We start from the raw sequence: 18,690 nt of genomic DNA on the forward strand, positions 1-18,690 counted from the left end.
GCCAGGACGAAATACCACAGCCTGGGGGGCGTGAACAACAGCCGTTCCGGAGGCTGGGAGTCCGGGGTCAGGGTGCCTCCTGAGCCTGGCGACAGCCGCTGTACAATGGCCTCATGCGGCAGAGAGGGCTCGGGCGTCTCCTCCTCTTCTCTCAAGGACACTAACCCCATCCTGGGAGCCCCACCTCCTGACCCGCCGACACCGGGGGAGAGGCCTTCAACGCACACATTTGGGGGGAGCAGACAGCAGGGCGTGAGCTCAGGTGGGCTGGCTCCAGCCAGGCTCTCGGCGGGACACCTGCTGACAGGTGGCTGCCCACCCAGCTTCAGCCTTCCTTGGGTGTGAGCGCGCGGCTGGGCCAGGCCTCCGGCTCACCCTGCAGCCGGTCCGCACTGCAGAGTCCACGTGCACACACTATGCCGCGGAGCTTTTATGTGGCCCGCGCGCAGCTCCAGGCTCTGACCGAGCAGCTGACCTGGAGGGAGCACCAACCACCGGGGCCCTGCCTTCTGCACTGCTCCTGGGAAGCAAGCCCTGGCCTGTGGGCACCACCCAGGGGCACAGGACCCCGGCTGGCCTCGCAGGCAAGTCCTTCGCTGCCCTGCAGCGTGACCTCCCAACTCAGTCACCCCACAAACATTTGGGGAATGACAACTGGCTTCAGACAACTTTTTCAATTCTCAAGGACTATGCCAAGTCCTGTGCAAACCCTATTACCGAACGCTTGTATCACAATAAAATGCAACTGTGTCCATCTAGACATCCTAGGCCATGTCCCTTGGGCCCAAGGTTCCTGCAGATGGAGACCCAAGTCACAAGGGGAATGGCTCTGCCTTGTTTCTAAACCGGGCACGCAGCGGACCCCGCTCTTGCCACAGCCCCACGAAGTCATGGAGCTCATGCCCCTCCCACACTGCCTGGATGTCAGCCCTGACTTTTCGGAGTTCTCATCCTAGAAGGGTCACCACCCCCTGGGAACAGATGACCATGAAGGCGTGATGGGCAGAGAAACTGCTACCTCGCTGGGCTGGACTTGGCCCCCATGTCCCAGTAGGACACGGGTACCCAGTGAGACACACCGACCGCTCTGCAGGGAGAGGCAGGTGCTGCGGGGATGGGCCACAGCAGCCCCCGACACGTGCCGTGGCCCAGCCATGAGCCCCCATGGAGAATACACCCCGCACAGACGCCTCTCCAGGCTGGCAGGGCTGCCGAGGGCCAACACTGTGGATCAGCCTCCTCCACAGCAGCTGCTGGAAGCTGGTGATCCCATTTCCCCTCTTTAGCAGACAGTTAAAGTCGCCAAACAAATCTGCTGAGATTGGGGCCCGCTGGGGCCTGGGCAGGACCGAAGCAGAGCGATCAGGAGCCCAGGTGGCCACGGTCTCCTGGGTAGAGGTGTGTCCCGCACGCAAGGGCCACACAGCCTCGGGCACCAGGACACTTGTGATGAAGAAGCAACCCAAACAAAGGCCCACCCTCTCGGGGACACAGACAGTAAGGACAGCCGACCTGGATGGAAGCCCTGCTGGTGGAACCTTCTCTCAGCCGGGGGGGGGGGGTGGGGGGGCAGGGAGGTGCTTGGGGTGGGTGGCAGCTTCCTTTCTGGTCCTGGCTGCCTCCTCAGACCTGAACCCCCCAAATTCAGGCCAAGGTCAGTGTGACAGCCGGAGGCCCCAGACGCAGACGGGCTCACAGCACGAGTGTGCGTGAGCAGCAGGGCAGCCCCTCCCGACGGCACACAGGGGGTGGGGGGTCGCGAGGCCCAAGGTCAGAAGACCCTCCTGCCCCAAGAGCCCGTGTGTTCGGCCGTGGCCACACCTCCTGCCTGGGGAGCCCGTGGCTCGCTGGATTTCTGGAGTTCGCCTCCACCAGTGAGAAGCACTCAGGCTTGCGGCGTGCCAGGGCCCACTGGCCCAGTAAATACCGGCGCGCTCAGGGCTGTCCCGTGTGTCTACCCTGCCAGGGTCCACCCCACTGCAGGCGCCTGCACCCTAGCATCCTCCCATACACTGTCTGCCCCCCAGGCCCCTCCCACCGCGACTCTCTGGGAGAAGGTCCTCCCCAACATGGGGGCCTGGAGGACACGCCAAGGCCATGGGGAGCTGTCCCCCAGCTCCCACAGCCACTGTTTCCCCCCGAGATCCCCTCCATCCTGGGGCAAAGACCTAGGCCTTGTGACCCCCCCCTTTGGGGCACAGAACACGGTTCCTAAAGGGGTCGTGTAAAGGGAGCTCTGAGAGGAGGGGTGGCAAGGGCAGGGCAGCCAGTGAGCCAGGTGACAGGAGGGCAGGGTCCTTGCCGGCGAGCTGCGTGCCCCTGCGTCCCTCGTGGTACCAGCCAGGCCAGGCTATGGCCCAGGGGACCCATGCCACTACCACACCCTGGACTTCCTGCCAGGACCCCAATCCCAGGCATTCTGCTGGTCTCCGCTCCCACCCTGGTCCCTAACTGGCCCCCTTACCCCCTCCAGTCTGGCTCTAAACCGCAGTCAGGGGTTCCCCTGAAAGCCTAAGTCAGAATGAGTCAGGACCTGCTACTGTCTTGCCTAAAAGTTGGCAGGGCCTTGTGATAAGATCCAAGCACCCCGCAAATGTCCCCACTGCACCTCGCCGGCTGCCTCTCCCCCTGCGCTTCCCTCATCCTTGCTCTTTGGGTTCAAGCCGCCAGGACCTCCTTCTAGGTCTGCAGACGCTCAGTCTGCCCCTGCCCCAGGACCTTTGCACGTGCTGGTGCCCCCTCCCCGCCTCTCAGTCCCAAAGTCGCCGCTTCCCCGAGTAACCTCCCTGATACTCCCCACAAACTGAACATGGCCCCTCGTCACATTTGCTCGTGGATCTTGCTCTATCATGGGTCCTCCTCGGGGTGCTAGACGGGGATTCCTAGAGGTGACACAGGTCCACAGGGACAGGCTCAGCAAACACGACCGCTGTCGACGCCATGTCTAAGTCTACGTCCACCTGCAGGAGCCCCCAACTCGGGCCCACAGCCCCAGCTGTCTCGCTGTCGGTGACAGCCCAGGGCCCGGCCGGCCTCCAGGAGAGCCGGTGAAGACAGGTGACCCAACAGCAGGTGAGGGAGGACGCCGTGGCAGGTTCTCACATGACACACCGGCAGCGAGAGCACAAGGCCTGGCCCCGAGCGGGGCAGCGAGGACACCCCAACACCAAGCCACCGGCATCGAGAGGACGTCCACGCCCTGTACGGCGGGCACGCCAGCCCCACGTTCCGGGCCTCAGCCCCTAACCCCCTCACCCCCTCGCCCTCTCACCCTCTCACCCCCTCGCCCTCTCACCCCCTCACTCCCTCGCTTCCTCACCCTCTCACCCTCTCGCCCTCTCACCTCCTTACCCCCTCACCCCCTCACCCCAAGACCTGGGCCATGAAGTGCCCCCACTGGCCAGGGCGGCCTCTCGCAGCCCCGCAGACGTGCTGGGCCGCTTCCTGGCGAGGAGGCGAGGGGATGCGCACCTCTTCCGGGGCCTCCTTTGCTGGTGGCACAACCACAGCTTGATGAATGGAACCACCCAGTACGTTGGGGCCGTTTCCCTTCTGTAAGCTTGGGCTCCCGCGCGGCCAGCGCCTTTCCCCCCACCCGGCGCCTGGAACGGAGCCTGGAGCCATGATCCCACCAGCAGTGGGTGTGCCGCCCACTCCCCTCCCGGTGACATACGGAGGTCACTCACGGTGGCACAGCACTGGCCTAGGCAACACAAAGGCCATCGATCCTCCTCTCCACCCTCCACCCCCCTGAGACAGAACCAGGAGGGCCGATTTCCTGCTGAACGGAAACTGCTGAGCTAGTCGTTCAAAAGGTGGCACTTCCTGCCCAACCTCCCACGGGGACGGGGATGGGACAGGGACAGGACAAGGACAGGGACAGGGATGGAGACAGGGACAGGGACAGGACAGGGACAGAGATGGGACAGGGATGGGATAGGAATGGGACGGAGATGGGATGGGGACAGGACAGAGACAGGGATGGGGCAGGACAGGGATGGGACATAGATGGGGACAGGATGGGGGTGGGACAGGGAGCTGCACGGCCTGAGGCAGCCGCCTTTGACCTAGGAGGCTCCCCTCAGCCACTCCTGCCCCGACGCTCTGACCCCAGAGCCAGGTGGTCGTCAGCCATTGCCCTGCGGAGCCCGGGCCCTGGGCCTGGACACTCGCGGCCAGCGTGCGGGGCCCCCGGTCTCACAGCAGGACCTCCTGGGCCCCCGTATGTGCTGACCTGGCACGGGCGGCCGGGGGGGCAGAGAGGGCCTGTGGGAGCCAGGGAGGGCAGAATGGCCACCCGGGGAGAGCCTGAGCCCCTGAACCTTCTAGGACCCGAGGGCATAGCAAGAGAGCAGTCAGCACCGTGGTTGATCTGTTCCCTCCCTGAGGTCCCCCACATGAGCCACGAGGTCACTCCCACAAGAGCAAAGCGAGGCCGCCAGGTGGGTGCCCCCGAGGGAAACCAGGGCGGCTCCCCAGGCATGCCGCCTGTCGCCACCCACGTCCCACCAGAGCAGCTGGGCTGCAGGCTGGGCGGTGGGGAGGGGGCAGGGATGCCGTGAGCCCAGAGGGAGCCTTGGACCCACAGGATGTCCACGGTCTGTATGAACTTTTCTTTTCTTTTTTTTTTTTTTAAAGATTTTATCTATTAATTTCGTGTGTTTTTTAAAGAGTTTAAATATTTGAATGAGAAAAAGAGACAGAGAGCATGATGAGGGAGGGACAGAAGGAGATGCAGACTCTCCGCTGAGCAGGGAGCCCAATGCAGGACTCGATCCGGGGACCCTGAGATCATGACCTGAGCCAACAGCAGACGCTTCACCAACTGAGCCCCCTGGGCGCCCCTGCTTATTCATTTTATTTTATTTAACTTATTTTTTTTAAAAGGTTTTTTAACTTATTAATGAGAGACAGAGAGAGAGGCAGAGACACAGGCAGAGGGAGAAGCAGGCTCCATGCAGGGAGCCCGACGCGGGACTCGATCCCGGGTCTCCAGGATCACACCCCAGGCTGAAGGCAGGTCTAAACCGCTGAGCCACCCGGTCTGCCTGTTTATTCATTTTAGAGAGAGAGAAAGAAAGGGGACACAGGCGTGTGTTGGGAGGAAGGGGCAGAGAGGGAGAAAGTGGGACAAGCAGTCCCCATGCCACTGGGTATGGAGCCGGACTCAGGGCTCCATCCTAGGACCCTGAGATCACGACCGGGGCTGCAATCAAGAGTCGGATGCTCAACCACTCAACCGACTGAGACCCCAGGTGCCCTCATGTTGAGTTTCTAATAAGGCTTGGTTTCCTTGTCCAAAATGCCCAGGTTCCCAACAAGCCAGCTCCCACTCACAGACGAACTTTCCAGAACCCTGACAAGGAAAAGACGGTCTGGTCATTTCCAGAACCCTGACAAGGAAAAGACGGTCTGGTCATGCTTGCAGCCCGCGTCCACACAGAGGCGGCTGGCCGCTGTTTTCAAAGGGACGAGGCAAACGGGCTACAGACACGGGGCCCCGCGAGGAGGGAGACAGCAGCACGCTGTGGCAAAGCGTTTTGTGCAGTCCTCGCCCACGTGGTTTCAGCCCCAGTCTGAGAGCAGGGCAGGGGCAGGGCCGGCCTGCGGACCCGTGACTCCGGGAGCCTCCTCCCCACAGCCCACCACCACCCTGTCTTGGAGGGAGAAACACAGGACACCCTGGCTCATGCCCACCGTGCAGCCAGACAGCATGGGCCCCAGCCCAACCCAGCACCCCAGCCTCCAGGGAAGTCACCAGGAGGAAGGAACCAGCTTCCAGGCTATTTTTAAATCTGTAAAAGTAGAGCTCTCAAGCAGGAGTCCTCTTGGCACATAATTCAACAGGCCCAGCCACAGCCAAAAATAAAAATCAAGTGACAATCCTTAAATAAAACTCCTTCCCACCGGCCGGGCCTGCAAACACAGAGACCACTGGAAAAGCTAAGATGTTCCTGCCACCTGGCCAGGTAGGCAGCCCGCACACCTGGGGCCCCAGGCTCCGCCCCCTCACCTCCCTCCTCAGCTGCCACCTGCACTGCCCAGCCTGCAGCCTGCCAGCCCAATTCACCCCTCTGCCCATCACTGGGGACCTTTCAGAAGCTAGAACAGTGTGCTCCCCACTGTGACAAGTCAGGTTCTAAGCCAAGGATACACCTTGACTTTCGATGACCAGCGAAGAATCACCCACTACAACTCCCTCCCCTTCCCTCAGCCTCTCGTTGGAGAAAAACCGTTCATGCTGAGCAATGCCTTGCCTTTATGGTCAAACCTCCTGACTGACGTTGGCTTCGCTCACTGCTGGGCTTCTCACCACTACAAGCCATCAACAGCCATGCCCTCCGATAATCTGCAAGCAGCACCGTCTCAAACATCTTACCCCATCGGGAAGGGCTGCTGGGGACACCGGCCTATCACGGTGTTTTAGGTGTGTCTTAGGAAACTGACCGGGGGTCTGGGTGAACAACTAGTGTGTTAAAATTTTCTCCATGTAAAAGAATAAGAAATAGGATCCGAGCCAGTGTTTTGACCCAGAAGAGCGGTCTCTCCGGAACTGACAGCCCTTTAGTTGGAAATGATGTGCTTCATTGGGCTACCTGCGGTCTGGGCTCTGGGACCCTAGGCCCAGTTCTGAAACAAAGAATGTATGAGCACCCAGTCCTCCCATCCATGGTCCCTCTCTCTTTCCAACACAGCACATAAGTGCCAGCAGCTGAGCCCTCCGGGTCCCAGTCCGTCCCCTGAGCAATGGGCTATGTGCTAAGCACCTGCTCCCCACACAGCACCGGGGTGGGGGCAGCCAGGGACGCCACTCCCCAGCAAGGTGAGATGTACCAGGAAGCAAATGAGGCACATACAAAACACGTACTTAGAGACCAAACACCAGACAGGATGGGAGCCAAGGAAAGATGCATCTAGAATACCAGAGTTCTGGTAGGTACCCAGTGGGATCTTGAAGGATGTACAAAAACACGTGTAGTAGGGCAGCCCGGGTGGCTCAGCGGCTTGGCGCTGCCTTTGGCCCAGGGGCCTGATCCTGGAGACCCAGGATCGAGTCCCATGTCGGGCTTCCTGCATGGAGCCTGCTTCTTTCTCTCCCTCTCATTCTCTCTGTGTCTCTCATGAATAAATAAATAAAAATCTTAGAAAAAAAAGGTGTAGTAGAAGGAACAGTCCATTTGTGCATCCATCCATCTACTCACCTATCCATGGACCCACCTATCCATCCATCTACCCATCTACCTGCTCACTTACCCATCTATCCATCCATCGGCCCACCCATCCACTCACCCACTCATTGACCCATTCACCCACCGATCCATCCATCCAACCACCCACCCACCTATCCATCCACCCACCCACTCACTGACTCATCTATCCACCCATCCATCTATCCATCCAAACATCCATCTAATCATCCAACCATCCATCCACCCACCCATTGATCTATCCATCTACCCACCTACCTACTTACCCACTCATAGACCCATCTATCCATCCACTCACCCACTGACCTATCCAGGCACCCACCCACTCACTGACTCATCTCTCCATCCATCCATCCATCCACTCACCCACCCACCCACCCACCTACCATTGATCTATCCATCCACCCACCTACCTACTCAACCACTCACAGACCCATCCATCCACTCACCCACCCACCCGCCTACCACTGACTCATCCACCCATAGATAACATCCGCTCAGATGTGCACTGAGCACTCACAGCTGCCTGACCACAGGCCTAAGCTGTGGGAATCCATAGATAAGGCAGCAGCTAGAACCTAGCTCAGTACAAGAGATGAAATGTGCATAAGTAAGAGTCCCTTCAAGGGCTGGAAAGTTGGAGCAACCCCACGTCAAGGACAGCCCATCTCTGCCAATTTGGCCTCATCCACACTGAGGAGGGTCCCAGCAGGAGGGGACTACCCCAGTAGGTGGCAGAGGATGGGGAAGCCATGCCACCCCGGCAGGTTCTCTCTGCACTGTATACCCAGGAGGCTCAGCTGTGCCACCTGTAAGTGGGGATCTCATCTTCCACCTTTCTCCCGGCCCAGGGAGCTGGTGAGGTGTTCAGTGGGGTGGAGCATCAACGAGAGAGGTCCTAGAGCTCCTGACTTAACACTCCCCATAGACCTCAAGCCTGTCATCTTCCAAAGGGCCTGTCAGATGACACTGCCAGACACGGAGCCATCAAAATAACACAACAGTAGGCGAGTTAGAGCTTCCTCCCCAACTTCACCCCTCAGCCCAAGACTCCCGCAGCCCTGGGTCCCAGGGAGCAGGCCCAGCCCTGGCAGGACCCAGGGTCTCTCCTCTGAAGCATGAGCCGGGCAGGTGGGACGCTTGGCTAGGCCCCAGGACAACACAGACCGGGGTGGTGAGCTCCACGAGGGGCCAGGCCCAACATCCATAATGAATAATTAAGGGGCAGAGTCTCACCGGGCAATGGAGGGGATCTGGAAATATGGAATCCTGGCCTGCCTGGTGGGTCAGACAAGTCATTTTTTTCTTAGGGGCCAATTCCATTTCTTCCTAGATGAATCCTACCTGATAAGCACACCCAGTCTCACCTCTGTTAATCAGCTTAACATCACCAAATCAACAGCAGGAGGTAAGTCAAACAAACAAAAAGCCAGACTCCAGACAGGCATCTGCAGGCCCCGATCCGCTATCTGACCAGCCCCACACCTAACCCTGCCGCCAGCAGGTCTCACCTCCGCCTCATCTCATTTGGACACCCCCTCGGCCCCCGAGCAGCAGGCAGCGGGCAGCTCCCCAGGCCCTTCTGTTTGTAGATGACTTTGTGGGTGAGAAAACTCTCACTTGAGGCACCCACACTGGCTGCTCAGAAACTTCCCTTCCCTCCAAGGTCCTTCTGTTGTGTCTAGACACTCAGAGAGCTGCTTCAGGCCACAGCAGTGGACCAGCTCGCCTCCCTGAGCAGCTTCTCTAAGAAAGCCTCTCGCATGGTAACAGAGAGCCACGCTGACCCGCCGTGTATCGGAGCAGGAAGGGGAGCCTGCAGGAGCATAGGGGACCCTCTCCCCGGGGAAGGCCCTGCAAGAGCTACCATGTGCCCATTTGCGTCCTCAGGGAACCCAGACGCACCTGGCACTGGGTAGGTCTCGGTGGCCCAGTGAGGATGGTCCCTACCCCAAGGGCACAAGACCCCAGGGTGTGGCCCCTGGGAGAGCATCCTCCAGCATGGCCAGGGAGGCTTCCACAGGCCTTCACGTCAACCCAGGAAGGAGAAACAGCTCGGCCCCACAAAACCTGCACACAGGTAGGGGAGCCTCAGGCTCAGCCTGGCTACCAAGAAGCTCCCGGCCCAAGGCCCCACGAGCATTTCCTCCAAGATCCAAATTCCACGCCAAGTCACATTCTGGGAGAGCCTGTGCATGCTGTTCCTGCTGCTGGGGAACCTCCTAACCTCCTGTCCCAGGGCCTGCACCCAGCAGCAGCTGGGCAGCTGCACAGAACCCACAGCACACGGCGCCCGGGAGCTCAGAGAGCAGCAGCCACTGAAGCGCATTTCGGGCCAAAAGAAAATGTATGATGCTTTTAATTCGTTTACGTGCTGCTTTAACGGTTTCGGGCTCCTGCCTCCAGTCACGAGCCAGAACGCGCTTCTGTCTCCCGTTCTCTGCCCTACGCCATTCCTCACAGGGACACTCCTACCGTTCAGTATTTCATGACCAACAGAGCTGCCGCACACTTGGGCTATTTCCTCCTCCCCACGAAGGATCATCGGCTGCTTTCGGAGAGAAAGTACCACAGATAGTTGAATGGGATCTTACACTGGCCACTTGGGCGTTTCGCGTGAATGTCCACAGCCGGCTGCCCCCCAGGGGCTGGGTCCCCAGTCCACACCAAAGCTCCCCAACGCATCCTTCCTGCAGACGGAGGGGGGCAGGCAGGGTGGCCACGCCAACACACGGAGGCCAGGTTACCAGCAACCGGAACATCTCGGGGTCTCCAGAGCACCGTGCATCCCAGGTACTGTGATGGAAGAAGCAGTGCAGAAAGACAGGTGCTCCTGGGCCAATTCCAGCCCGACCAGGATTTTCTGCAGTTTACTCCTCCATCTGCAGGGCTCCCACCAGACCCAGGACCTCGTGCCAGATGCTCAGGGTCAGAGAACAGGCCCCATGCACCCAGGGTGCATGCACCATGCACCCAGGGTGCCGTCTGGGGAAAACCACCTGTAACTGTGTAACCTCTCTCTCTCTCTCTCTGGGTCTCTCATGAATAAATAAAATCTTAAAAAAAAAAAAAATAGCGCCCTATCCACACAGTAGGTATAACACCGAACGGGAAGATGTCTCAGTTCCATTCTGGAGGGACGGCCAGGAGGTAATGTAAGTGTGGAGAAAGTGAGACCGGGACAAGGGTTATCTAAGGGAAGCGAAGAACACATGTACGCATTTGCTTCTACAAAACAGTCACTCGAGGGATAAACTGCAAAATCAAAACACACCTGGTGGTCTATAGAGAAATGAAGGAACAAAGTACAAAGGAAGACAAACTCCATTTCTCTGACCGTACCTTGACTTTCAACCATACGAATGATTTTAAACAACTATAAAAATAAGTTTAGTTTTGAAAAGAACCATTTAGGGGCAACTGGGCAGCTCCATCACTTAAGTGTCTGCCTTCGGCTTGGGTCATGATCCCAGGGTCCTGGGATTGAGCCCCATGTGGGACTCCCTGCTCGGCAGAGAGTCTGCTTCTCCCTCTGCCCCTGCTTGTGCTCTCTTTCTCTCACTCAAATTAATAAAGATCTTTAAAAAAATAAAAAGAAGACTTCGCAATACATGTTAGCAGGACAAAATGACATTGTCCACCTCCTGACAGACGCACTGATGCTACAGCTTTGCACCTGTGACACATCTGGCCTGGACCTCACCACGGGAGGCCATCAGACAAACCCACACTGAGGGACCTGCACTCTTCAAAACCGGGAAGCACGAAGCCAGGCCGAGTGACCCCTCGGGGTCACGGAGAAGGAAGACCCAGGACAGCTGCGTGTAACGCGTGAGCAGGGACCTTCTGCCGCTAGACGTTACAGGACATCACTGCAATACATGGCGAAGCTAGAATAAAGTCTCGGGTTAGATAACCGTCTGGCACCCACATTCATTTCCTGATATTGATAACTGGACTGTTAAGTAAGAGAACCCGCTCGCTTCCAGGAAATACACACAACACAGTCAGAGCCCGAGGAACATCGCACCCGCCGCAGATGACCACCAAATAGGTCCAGAGGATAAAACATGCAAGCGGATGGAAGGAAGGATGGACAGATGGACATGAGACAGACGGGCAGACAAACATGGTAAAATGCTACCCTTGGAGACGCTCTGGCTGAAAAATCCACAGGAACTCCTTGTATTCTTTTTGCAACTTTCCCGTGAATCTGAAATCGAGTCCAACTAAAAAGTCAACAGAAAACAAGATTGATCTCTCAAGATCTAAAGGGACAAGAAGCAAATCAACACAACTCTGTATTGAGTTAATGATGGCGCCACAAAGAGGCGCCACAAAAACACAAATACCGTGAGGTTCTGCCTACAAGGGCCCTGGAGGAGTGAGATTCTCCACGGAGGGGCCAGGGGCCACCAGGGGCAGGGGGTGGGGCCTGGTGACCTGCGACTTCACGAGATGGCCACACGGGGGTGATGGCCGCACAGCACTGTGATGGGGTCAATGCCACCGAAGGGCACACGTTGAACCAGTTAAGATGGCAAATTTTAGATCCTACTTTACCATCATTTTTTTTTTAAAGAAAAAAAGCCAAAATCCCCCAGTCTTCATGTGAATTCAAGTTACCTGAATGAATTCAGGATACCCCCTGGAAAGGTCTAGAAACACTGACAGTAGTGAGTACCCCAGCATCCTTAGCTTCTGAACACCACTTTTGACCTAAAGGAACCAGGTGAAAAGTCTAATTCCAGGCCAGGGGACAGGAAATGTTTAAGAGGAGCCTGAGTGGGGGTGCACCTGGGGAGCTCAGTCGGTTGAGCGTCTGACTCTTGATTTCAGCTGAGGTCGTGATCTCAGGGTCCTGGGATCGAGACCCACATGGAGTTCCCTGCTCAGCGGGCCGGGGGTCTGCTTGGGATCCTCCCTCCCCCTGCCCCACCCTCACCCCACTCTCTCTAAAATAAATAAATCTTTAAAAGAAAAAGAAAAAAAGGAGCCTGGAGCATCTTGTCACACCAGCGAGCAAGGGATTGCTCACAGAGGGTTGGTTTATGTTGAAAGGACTCAGAAGCACTCGGGACGAGGCTCCCACGAGGCCCCCACTGCCCCGAGGTGGGTCCATCTGAGCACCAACAGGACAGCAGCCACAGCGACTCGGAACTGTCAACTATGTCTAAGGCCATGATCTCAGGATGACACCACAAGGCCCAACACCCTCACTGGTCACCTGTGGAGGATGCTCTAAGGAGGGAATCGGCTCATTATGTTGGAAACAGGATAATACAAGAAAAAATTCAAGCGTGTATCCTGCCTCTGCGACAGAAACCATCCCTCGGAGTTAGGTTTTCAAAAATAGGTCAGCGAGCAAATGGAGAAAGAATGGAGGGTGGAAAATGATCATTCTCTAACCACCAGGGGAATGACAGATCGAAACCATGCGGCCGGGCACAAAGAGCACCTCAGGGAAGCTGCCACCAAGGAGTCCTCCAGACGGTGCCCCGGGGGACGCAGCCACACTGGCTCAAGTGGGGAGTCCACGGGGCTCGCCCCGAGCAAGGTCCAGGGTGGAGGCGCCACCACAGCCGGCCTGATTGCTTCCACAAAGAGCAGGGAACGCCGAGAACTGGAGCCACAGGAGCCCGAAGAGGCATGCCAGCCATTCAACGTGGGGCCTCGGGCGCTGTCCTGGGATTGCAAAAGAAATGAGACCATAGGGCAGCCTGGGTGGCTCGGTGGTTTAGCGCCGCCTTCGGCCCAGGGCCTGATCCTGGAGACCCGGAATCGAGTCCCGCGTTGGGCTCCCGGCATGGAGCCTGCTTCTCCCTCTGCCTGTGTCTCTGCCTCTCTCTCTCTGTTTCTCATGAAAAAAATAAATAAAATCTTTCATTTTTTTAAAAGATTTATTTATTTGTTTATGATAGACAGAGAGAGAGAGAGAGAGGCAGAGATACAGGCAGAGGGAGAAGCAGGCTCCATGCCGGGAGCCCAACGCGGGACTCGATCCCGGGACTCCAGGACCGCGCCCTGGGCCAAAGGCAGGCGCCAAACCACTGAGCCACCCAGGGATCCCCAAAATAAATAAAATATTTTTTTAAAAAATGAGACCATAAAGATTTACATAGTTAAAAAAAATGAGACCACTGGGGAAATGTGAGCTTAGGCTGGAGGTCTGATGATGCAAAAGGATAACCTGATGTTTTCAGTTGTGACATCAAATTCGTGGCTTTCATTTTTAAAACATGACGAGCTGCCGACTCAAAGTACAGATGAAGGACAGGAGGCCGGCCGGGGCTGGCTTCCAAAGCCGAGGGGGGCGGGGATGGACATGGTGGTGGAGGGAACCTGCCCACCACCAGCCATCTCTGGCCAACTCTGAACGTGAGCATGTGAGATGCTGTATGCTGTACCTCCGTATCGGCTCGAAACATTCCACGCTCCAGAATGCCCGTAACTGCCGCCCCACGGCGGGGGGGGGGGGGGGGGGGGGAGGTCGAAATCGCACCATACACTTCAACGGCAGGAGCCACCAGGACCCAAGACGCTCCTTGGGCAAAGCAGTGAGGACAGGCCATGAGGACGGACCACGGATGCCAGCCATGCCGTGGCGGGGTGGATGCTTCCCTTCAACGCGGATCTGGACGGCCCAGGAGGGCGTCCCCGTGGGACCCGGCCACCCTGTCCACCCAGCAAGTACCTGCACCCCGCCTGCCCCACCCTTGCCAGGTAACCCCGCCTACCCTCCCGGGCTGGGACTCCCCTGTCAAGATGCTCCCACAGGCCCTTCCCCTTGCACGGACGGCACCTGCCTCGGCTGCCTCATCAGGCCCCACGTACCACCCCCACATTTGGCAGGGTGATCCACAAAGGCACTTTCATAAGGCCCCACCAGCTGACGCCTCCAGCTGGGTCTGTCCAGCTCTGCTGCTGGGGGCCCCAGTCAGTACTGGCCAGGAACCACGCGACAGCCTGCCCCCCGTGCACGCAGCCTCCCTGCAGGAGCTCAGCACACCCAAGGTCACAGGCACCAGGTCACCAGGACCTAATTAGGCCAGCCCATCACCACCCGTAGCCCCGGGCTGACCCAGCCTGGCCCTGCCTGCCTGAGCCAGCTTGGCCATGACCTTGGATGTGTGGGGACACCGAGTCACTTCACAGCACTGTCCTCAGAACCACTGGTGCCCTAGGCAGGCTACCAAGGCTCCCCACCACAGCTCACACCCCCGCTGCCACGTGCAGGTGAGGGGCCCCATGTGGCTGCAGAACTGGGGTGCCCCCGCCTGGAGCACAGACAACCCTCAGGGTGTGGACAACGAGAGTGGTGGCTCAGGCAGGGGCACCAAGGGAGCGGTGTCTGTGGGCCAGCAGAAGCGCAGAATGCTTGGTCCCGAGCAGGGGAAGGGGAACGGAAGGGAGGGGACTAGACTGCCTGCAGGCCCTTCGTCCTGGCCTGGCAGCTCTGGGCCAGGCTCTGACAGCGCAGGGCCAGGAGGCCGCTTCTTTCTCCCTGCACCATCCCACCAGCTCTGCTGTCCCCCTGGGGGCAGTCGTGGAAGCTCCGTGTTGTGCAGCAGGGCCACATGCATGGGCGCCAGGGCCATCTGCTACTTTACACCCCTTCCTGGCTGGAGGGCTTGCCCTACGCAGGGTCCCTCATCCTGGCCCTGCCGCTCCTGTCTGCAGAGCAGGGTGCAGAGGGTGGTGAGAGATCGAAGGTGAGACGTTACACGACATCATCCCTGCGAGGAACTAGCAGGCGCTTCCACAGCAGTTTCTACTATTACCCCCAAGAGGCCAGACCCCAGCCGCAGGGAGCGGGTGCTTAAACTGCACCAACGGCCCAGACAGCCACGCAGACGGCCACCAGGTCACCCGGCCACCCAGCCACAGAAGCCTCAGGTGCTTCCTCCCTCCTGGATGTGAAACTAAACAGGACACAGTGTGAGAGCCCCGCCACGTTCAGAGTGGACTGCTGCAAATGCAACACACCAGATTCACTAAAGGCATCACACCCCCTGGGAAGCCATTTATTGCTTCCCTGGGACATCCTCCCTTACCCCAGAGGGAAGACCTCGCAGCTGCAGCTGCGCAGACCAGAGCGCTAGTCTCAGTGGGACGGCGGAGGGAGCGTCTGCTAGGGACATCCCTGTGGGGGCCACACCTGTCCCCACCAAGAGTGAGCCCAGGGACAGCGGGCACGGGGCTTCAGCAGCCCAAACAGCCCGCAGCACCTCTGCAGGATGGCATCCCTCCCCGTCCTCCCCCAGGGGTACTCACGTAAGAAGTGTTTTTCCAGTAAGGCGATTTCCAGGTGACCTTTGATCTCATTTAATCGATCAAACTCTGTCCGGTTAAAGTCCTGGACTCCTGCAGCCATGATGAGGGTCCCTGGTCCAGCCTACAAGAGAAACAGCAAGGGCTCAAGGGAGCTGCCCCAAAGCATCCCGCTTCTCGGAGCAGTGCCCAGGGGACCCCTTGTCTGGGCCCCAGAGCCCCTGGTGGACGAGGAAGGCGTAGTTGTGCAGTAAAGCCCATGTCAGTTCACCTCGGCTTCGCCTCCCGGTGGAAGGGGCATCTCACACAATGTGGATATCTTTGCAGCCCAGTGAGGTCAGCTTTTAGAAATCATTTTAAAAAATTAAAACCAGAAGCGTGACGCTAAGCCTCTCGATAGTCACGCCACTCTCAGGCTGCAGAGGGAAGGAAACCATCCAAACCTGTGCTGGCTGGAGTGCCACCCTCCCGGGACGAGGGTGAACCCAGACACAGGACCTGACCCCTCGCACCCCGGGGCTGGAGTAACAGGCCTCCAGGCAGCGGGGAGGGAGGGTACGTCTGCAGACCAGGCTGCGTCAATCTGAAAGAATGGTGGCTCCCCGAGGTGAGCAAACTCCAAACAGGGGCCTGTCCTGTTCCACGGAGGGCTAATTAAAACCACTGTCTGACGTCCCAAGGGGTGCTGGGCAGGCTCCAGTTACAGTGACCAGTGCCCACTGCAGCTCACCCAGGGGCCTGGCACAGGCGGCTGCTTGCATCCTGCTGACGAGAGGGGAAGGGGTGCAGTGCAGGCCAGCACGGCCAGGCCAGCACAGGCGCACGTGCTGGACACTCCCATGGTCACCCCAATGCTGAGATGGGCAACCACGCACAGCCCCATGAGACAGGGAAGGGGAATCTGGCTCCCAGTGTTGGTTTCCATGACCCCCCTACAGACTGGGTGAGGGTAGAAGGGGAACTAGCCCAGCAGAGTCCAGGACAGACCTGGTGACCCCTCCACTACACGTGTCACCTGCTCTGAGGCCACATCTCAGGAAGGAGGAGTTGACAACGGGAAGCCGGTGAGTTCTGGGAAGACCCTCGGCCTGTGGCTACCCTGCCCCTGGACCTGCTGGACTTTCAACTCCTCTGGCTCCCAGGGTGCGAGTTCCCGTGTCTACCTGCAGCCTCCGGGGGCTGGGCAGCCGTGGGCACAGGGACTGGGGGTGTGGGGTGGAAGGCAGGGTAAGTCCATCTGGTCTGCCACAGGGAGGACAGTGCGTCTGGACCTCCCCCCTGCATTGGGCTGAGCCCTCCCTTGCCCACCACACACCACAATGGCCAAGGCGGTGGCCACACAGCAGAGGGCAGAGCTGGCCAAGAAAGGCGGCTCTGCACAGACGCGGAGGCAGGATGCTCAACTCCACTAGGTCTGCCTGCATCTCCCCAAAGCGAGCAGGATGCTCCCCAGGTCACAGGACCACGTCTGAATGCACAAACCCAGGTCCTCAAAGGCTGCGGTACAGCATGATGGAACGACGTCCATCCGAGACTTGCCCCAGGGCTCCAGGAATCGCCACAGGGCCCCTCAGGGCCCTGGGTGGACTCTGCTAACGGCAGCTCGGAGCTGGAGCCTGGTGGACCGCGGGGTCGGGAGGAGCCGCTCCAGGGGCCTGACCAGCTGGCAGGGAGCACCGGGGGCACGCTGAAGCTCCTAGAGCACGATGCTGAGCTGGGGCCCGGAGGTCTGGACTGGGGTCCTGCCTAGCAAACCCCAAGGCTGCAGTGCCACCGCCATGAAACCAGGAAAGCGGGCTGGGCCACTTCTTCCTGCTTCCTTAGAATGGTGGCCTCCAGCTCCCCACCTCTCAATCTCCCCCGCAACCTCAGGGGCAGGGCCTTGGCTCCTGGAGCAGTCTGCCCCCCATCTCCCAGGGGCCACAGGGTCTCTCATCTGCCCCCAACTCCAGGCTCTGGTCCTGCCCCTGTCTCGCCTCTCCTGCCTGGGCTGTCACCGACCACCTGGTTGGCCTTGCCATCCCGTCCCCATCCCCAGTGCCCCCCGCCCTGGCCACACCCTGACGCTGGACATCATCCCTAAGTGCTGCACCCTCCCCCCCTGCACACCCACCTCTTGGGCCTCCTCAAGCCTGTCTGCCGACCCAGGACCCTCCCCTGCCCACACCCTTCCCCTCAACCACTGCGTCCACTTATCACCTCCCCCCGGGACACAGTGTGAGCCCAGCCAGGCGTGAAAGGACAAGTACTATGGGGTCCTCTCCTATGAGGTCCCTGGAGGAGCTGATCCAGAGATGAGAGTAGATGGTGGGTGCCATGGGCTGGGGGCTGGGAGCTGGGGGTGGGGGTGGGTGTCAGTGTTAATGGGGACGGGATTTCCATCTGGGGTGATGAAGTTCTGGCCACAGATGGGGGTGATGGCTGCACAACACCGTGAGCACACTGAATGCCACTGCACTGTACCCGTAACCGTGGTCCAAACGGTGAGTTTCAGGTATGGTTTACCACAATAAAAAATAAATAAGTGCAAAGAACAAAGCCTGAGCAAAAAGATGACAACTCTCCCTCACAGCGACAACCACAAATCAGAGCCACTCTCTTCACCCCTCGAGCTGGCAGTGGGACGGTAGCAGGTGCAGGACGTGAGCTGGGAGGACAAGCAGGGAGAGGCTAACATCAACGGCACATCCCAGCGCCCCCACCGCGGAGGAGCCTGGTGGGCCCTGCTCACACAGCCCCGTGTCCACCACCACTCAACCTCCCCGCAGCCTCAGACCCGACCTCAAAGTGGGGCGCAGGCAGGGCCCTGCAGACCCTCTGCCCTGCCGGCCGTCATCCCCACACAGGGGACTGCACTCCAGGGTATGTCCAGGTCTCTACTGACACAGCACCCAGAGCAAGGTGGCTGCTGCTGAGTCCTGGCTGGGTGGACAGACGGAGCAGAGGAGTCCTCTGCAGGATCCCTGTCATGCCCCATGGTGAGCTCAGACCCTCACGGAGGGATTCCTGCTGCTGAGATGCCACGGCACCCTGGGCCCAGAGACCACCACGGGAGGGCCATGGCTCACGGTGCCTGGGCTGGCAGCGGCCAGGATGGGGAAGACACCACTTTCCTTGCAAGACAAGCCCGTGGTGTTCTGCAACAAACGGGCACCGGGAGACCCAGCGGCGGAGCCCTGGACCCCCCAACGGACCCCGAGGCTGGAGGACC

General features: G+C 59.0%; 1 protein-coding gene across 3 annotated transcripts in view; it reads right to left on the reverse strand.

Annotated features, from left to right (window-relative positions):
- GRAMD4 (GRAM domain containing 4) overlaps positions 1–18,690 on the reverse strand; it is a 74,320-nt gene that overhangs the window by 19,823 nt on the left and 35,807 nt on the right. For all 3 annotated transcript variants that reach the window (XR_008664932.1, XM_055329039.1, XM_055329038.1), the window contains exon 3: positions 15,483–15,603. Coding sequence is in view for 2 of the 3 variants with exons in the window: in XM_055329039.1 (XP_055185014.1) it covers positions 15,483–15,603 (121 nt within the window). In the remaining variant the exon portion in view is untranslated. The remainder of the gene's footprint in view (positions 1–15,482; positions 15,604–18,690) is intronic.

The sequence above is a fragment of the Nyctereutes procyonoides genome, unplaced genomic scaffold (genome assembly GCF_905146905.1).
Source record: "Nyctereutes procyonoides isolate TBG_1078 unplaced genomic scaffold, NYPRO_anot_genome, whole genome shotgun sequence".
Taxonomy (NCBI): domain Eukaryota; kingdom Metazoa; phylum Chordata; class Mammalia; order Carnivora; family Canidae; genus Nyctereutes; species Nyctereutes procyonoides.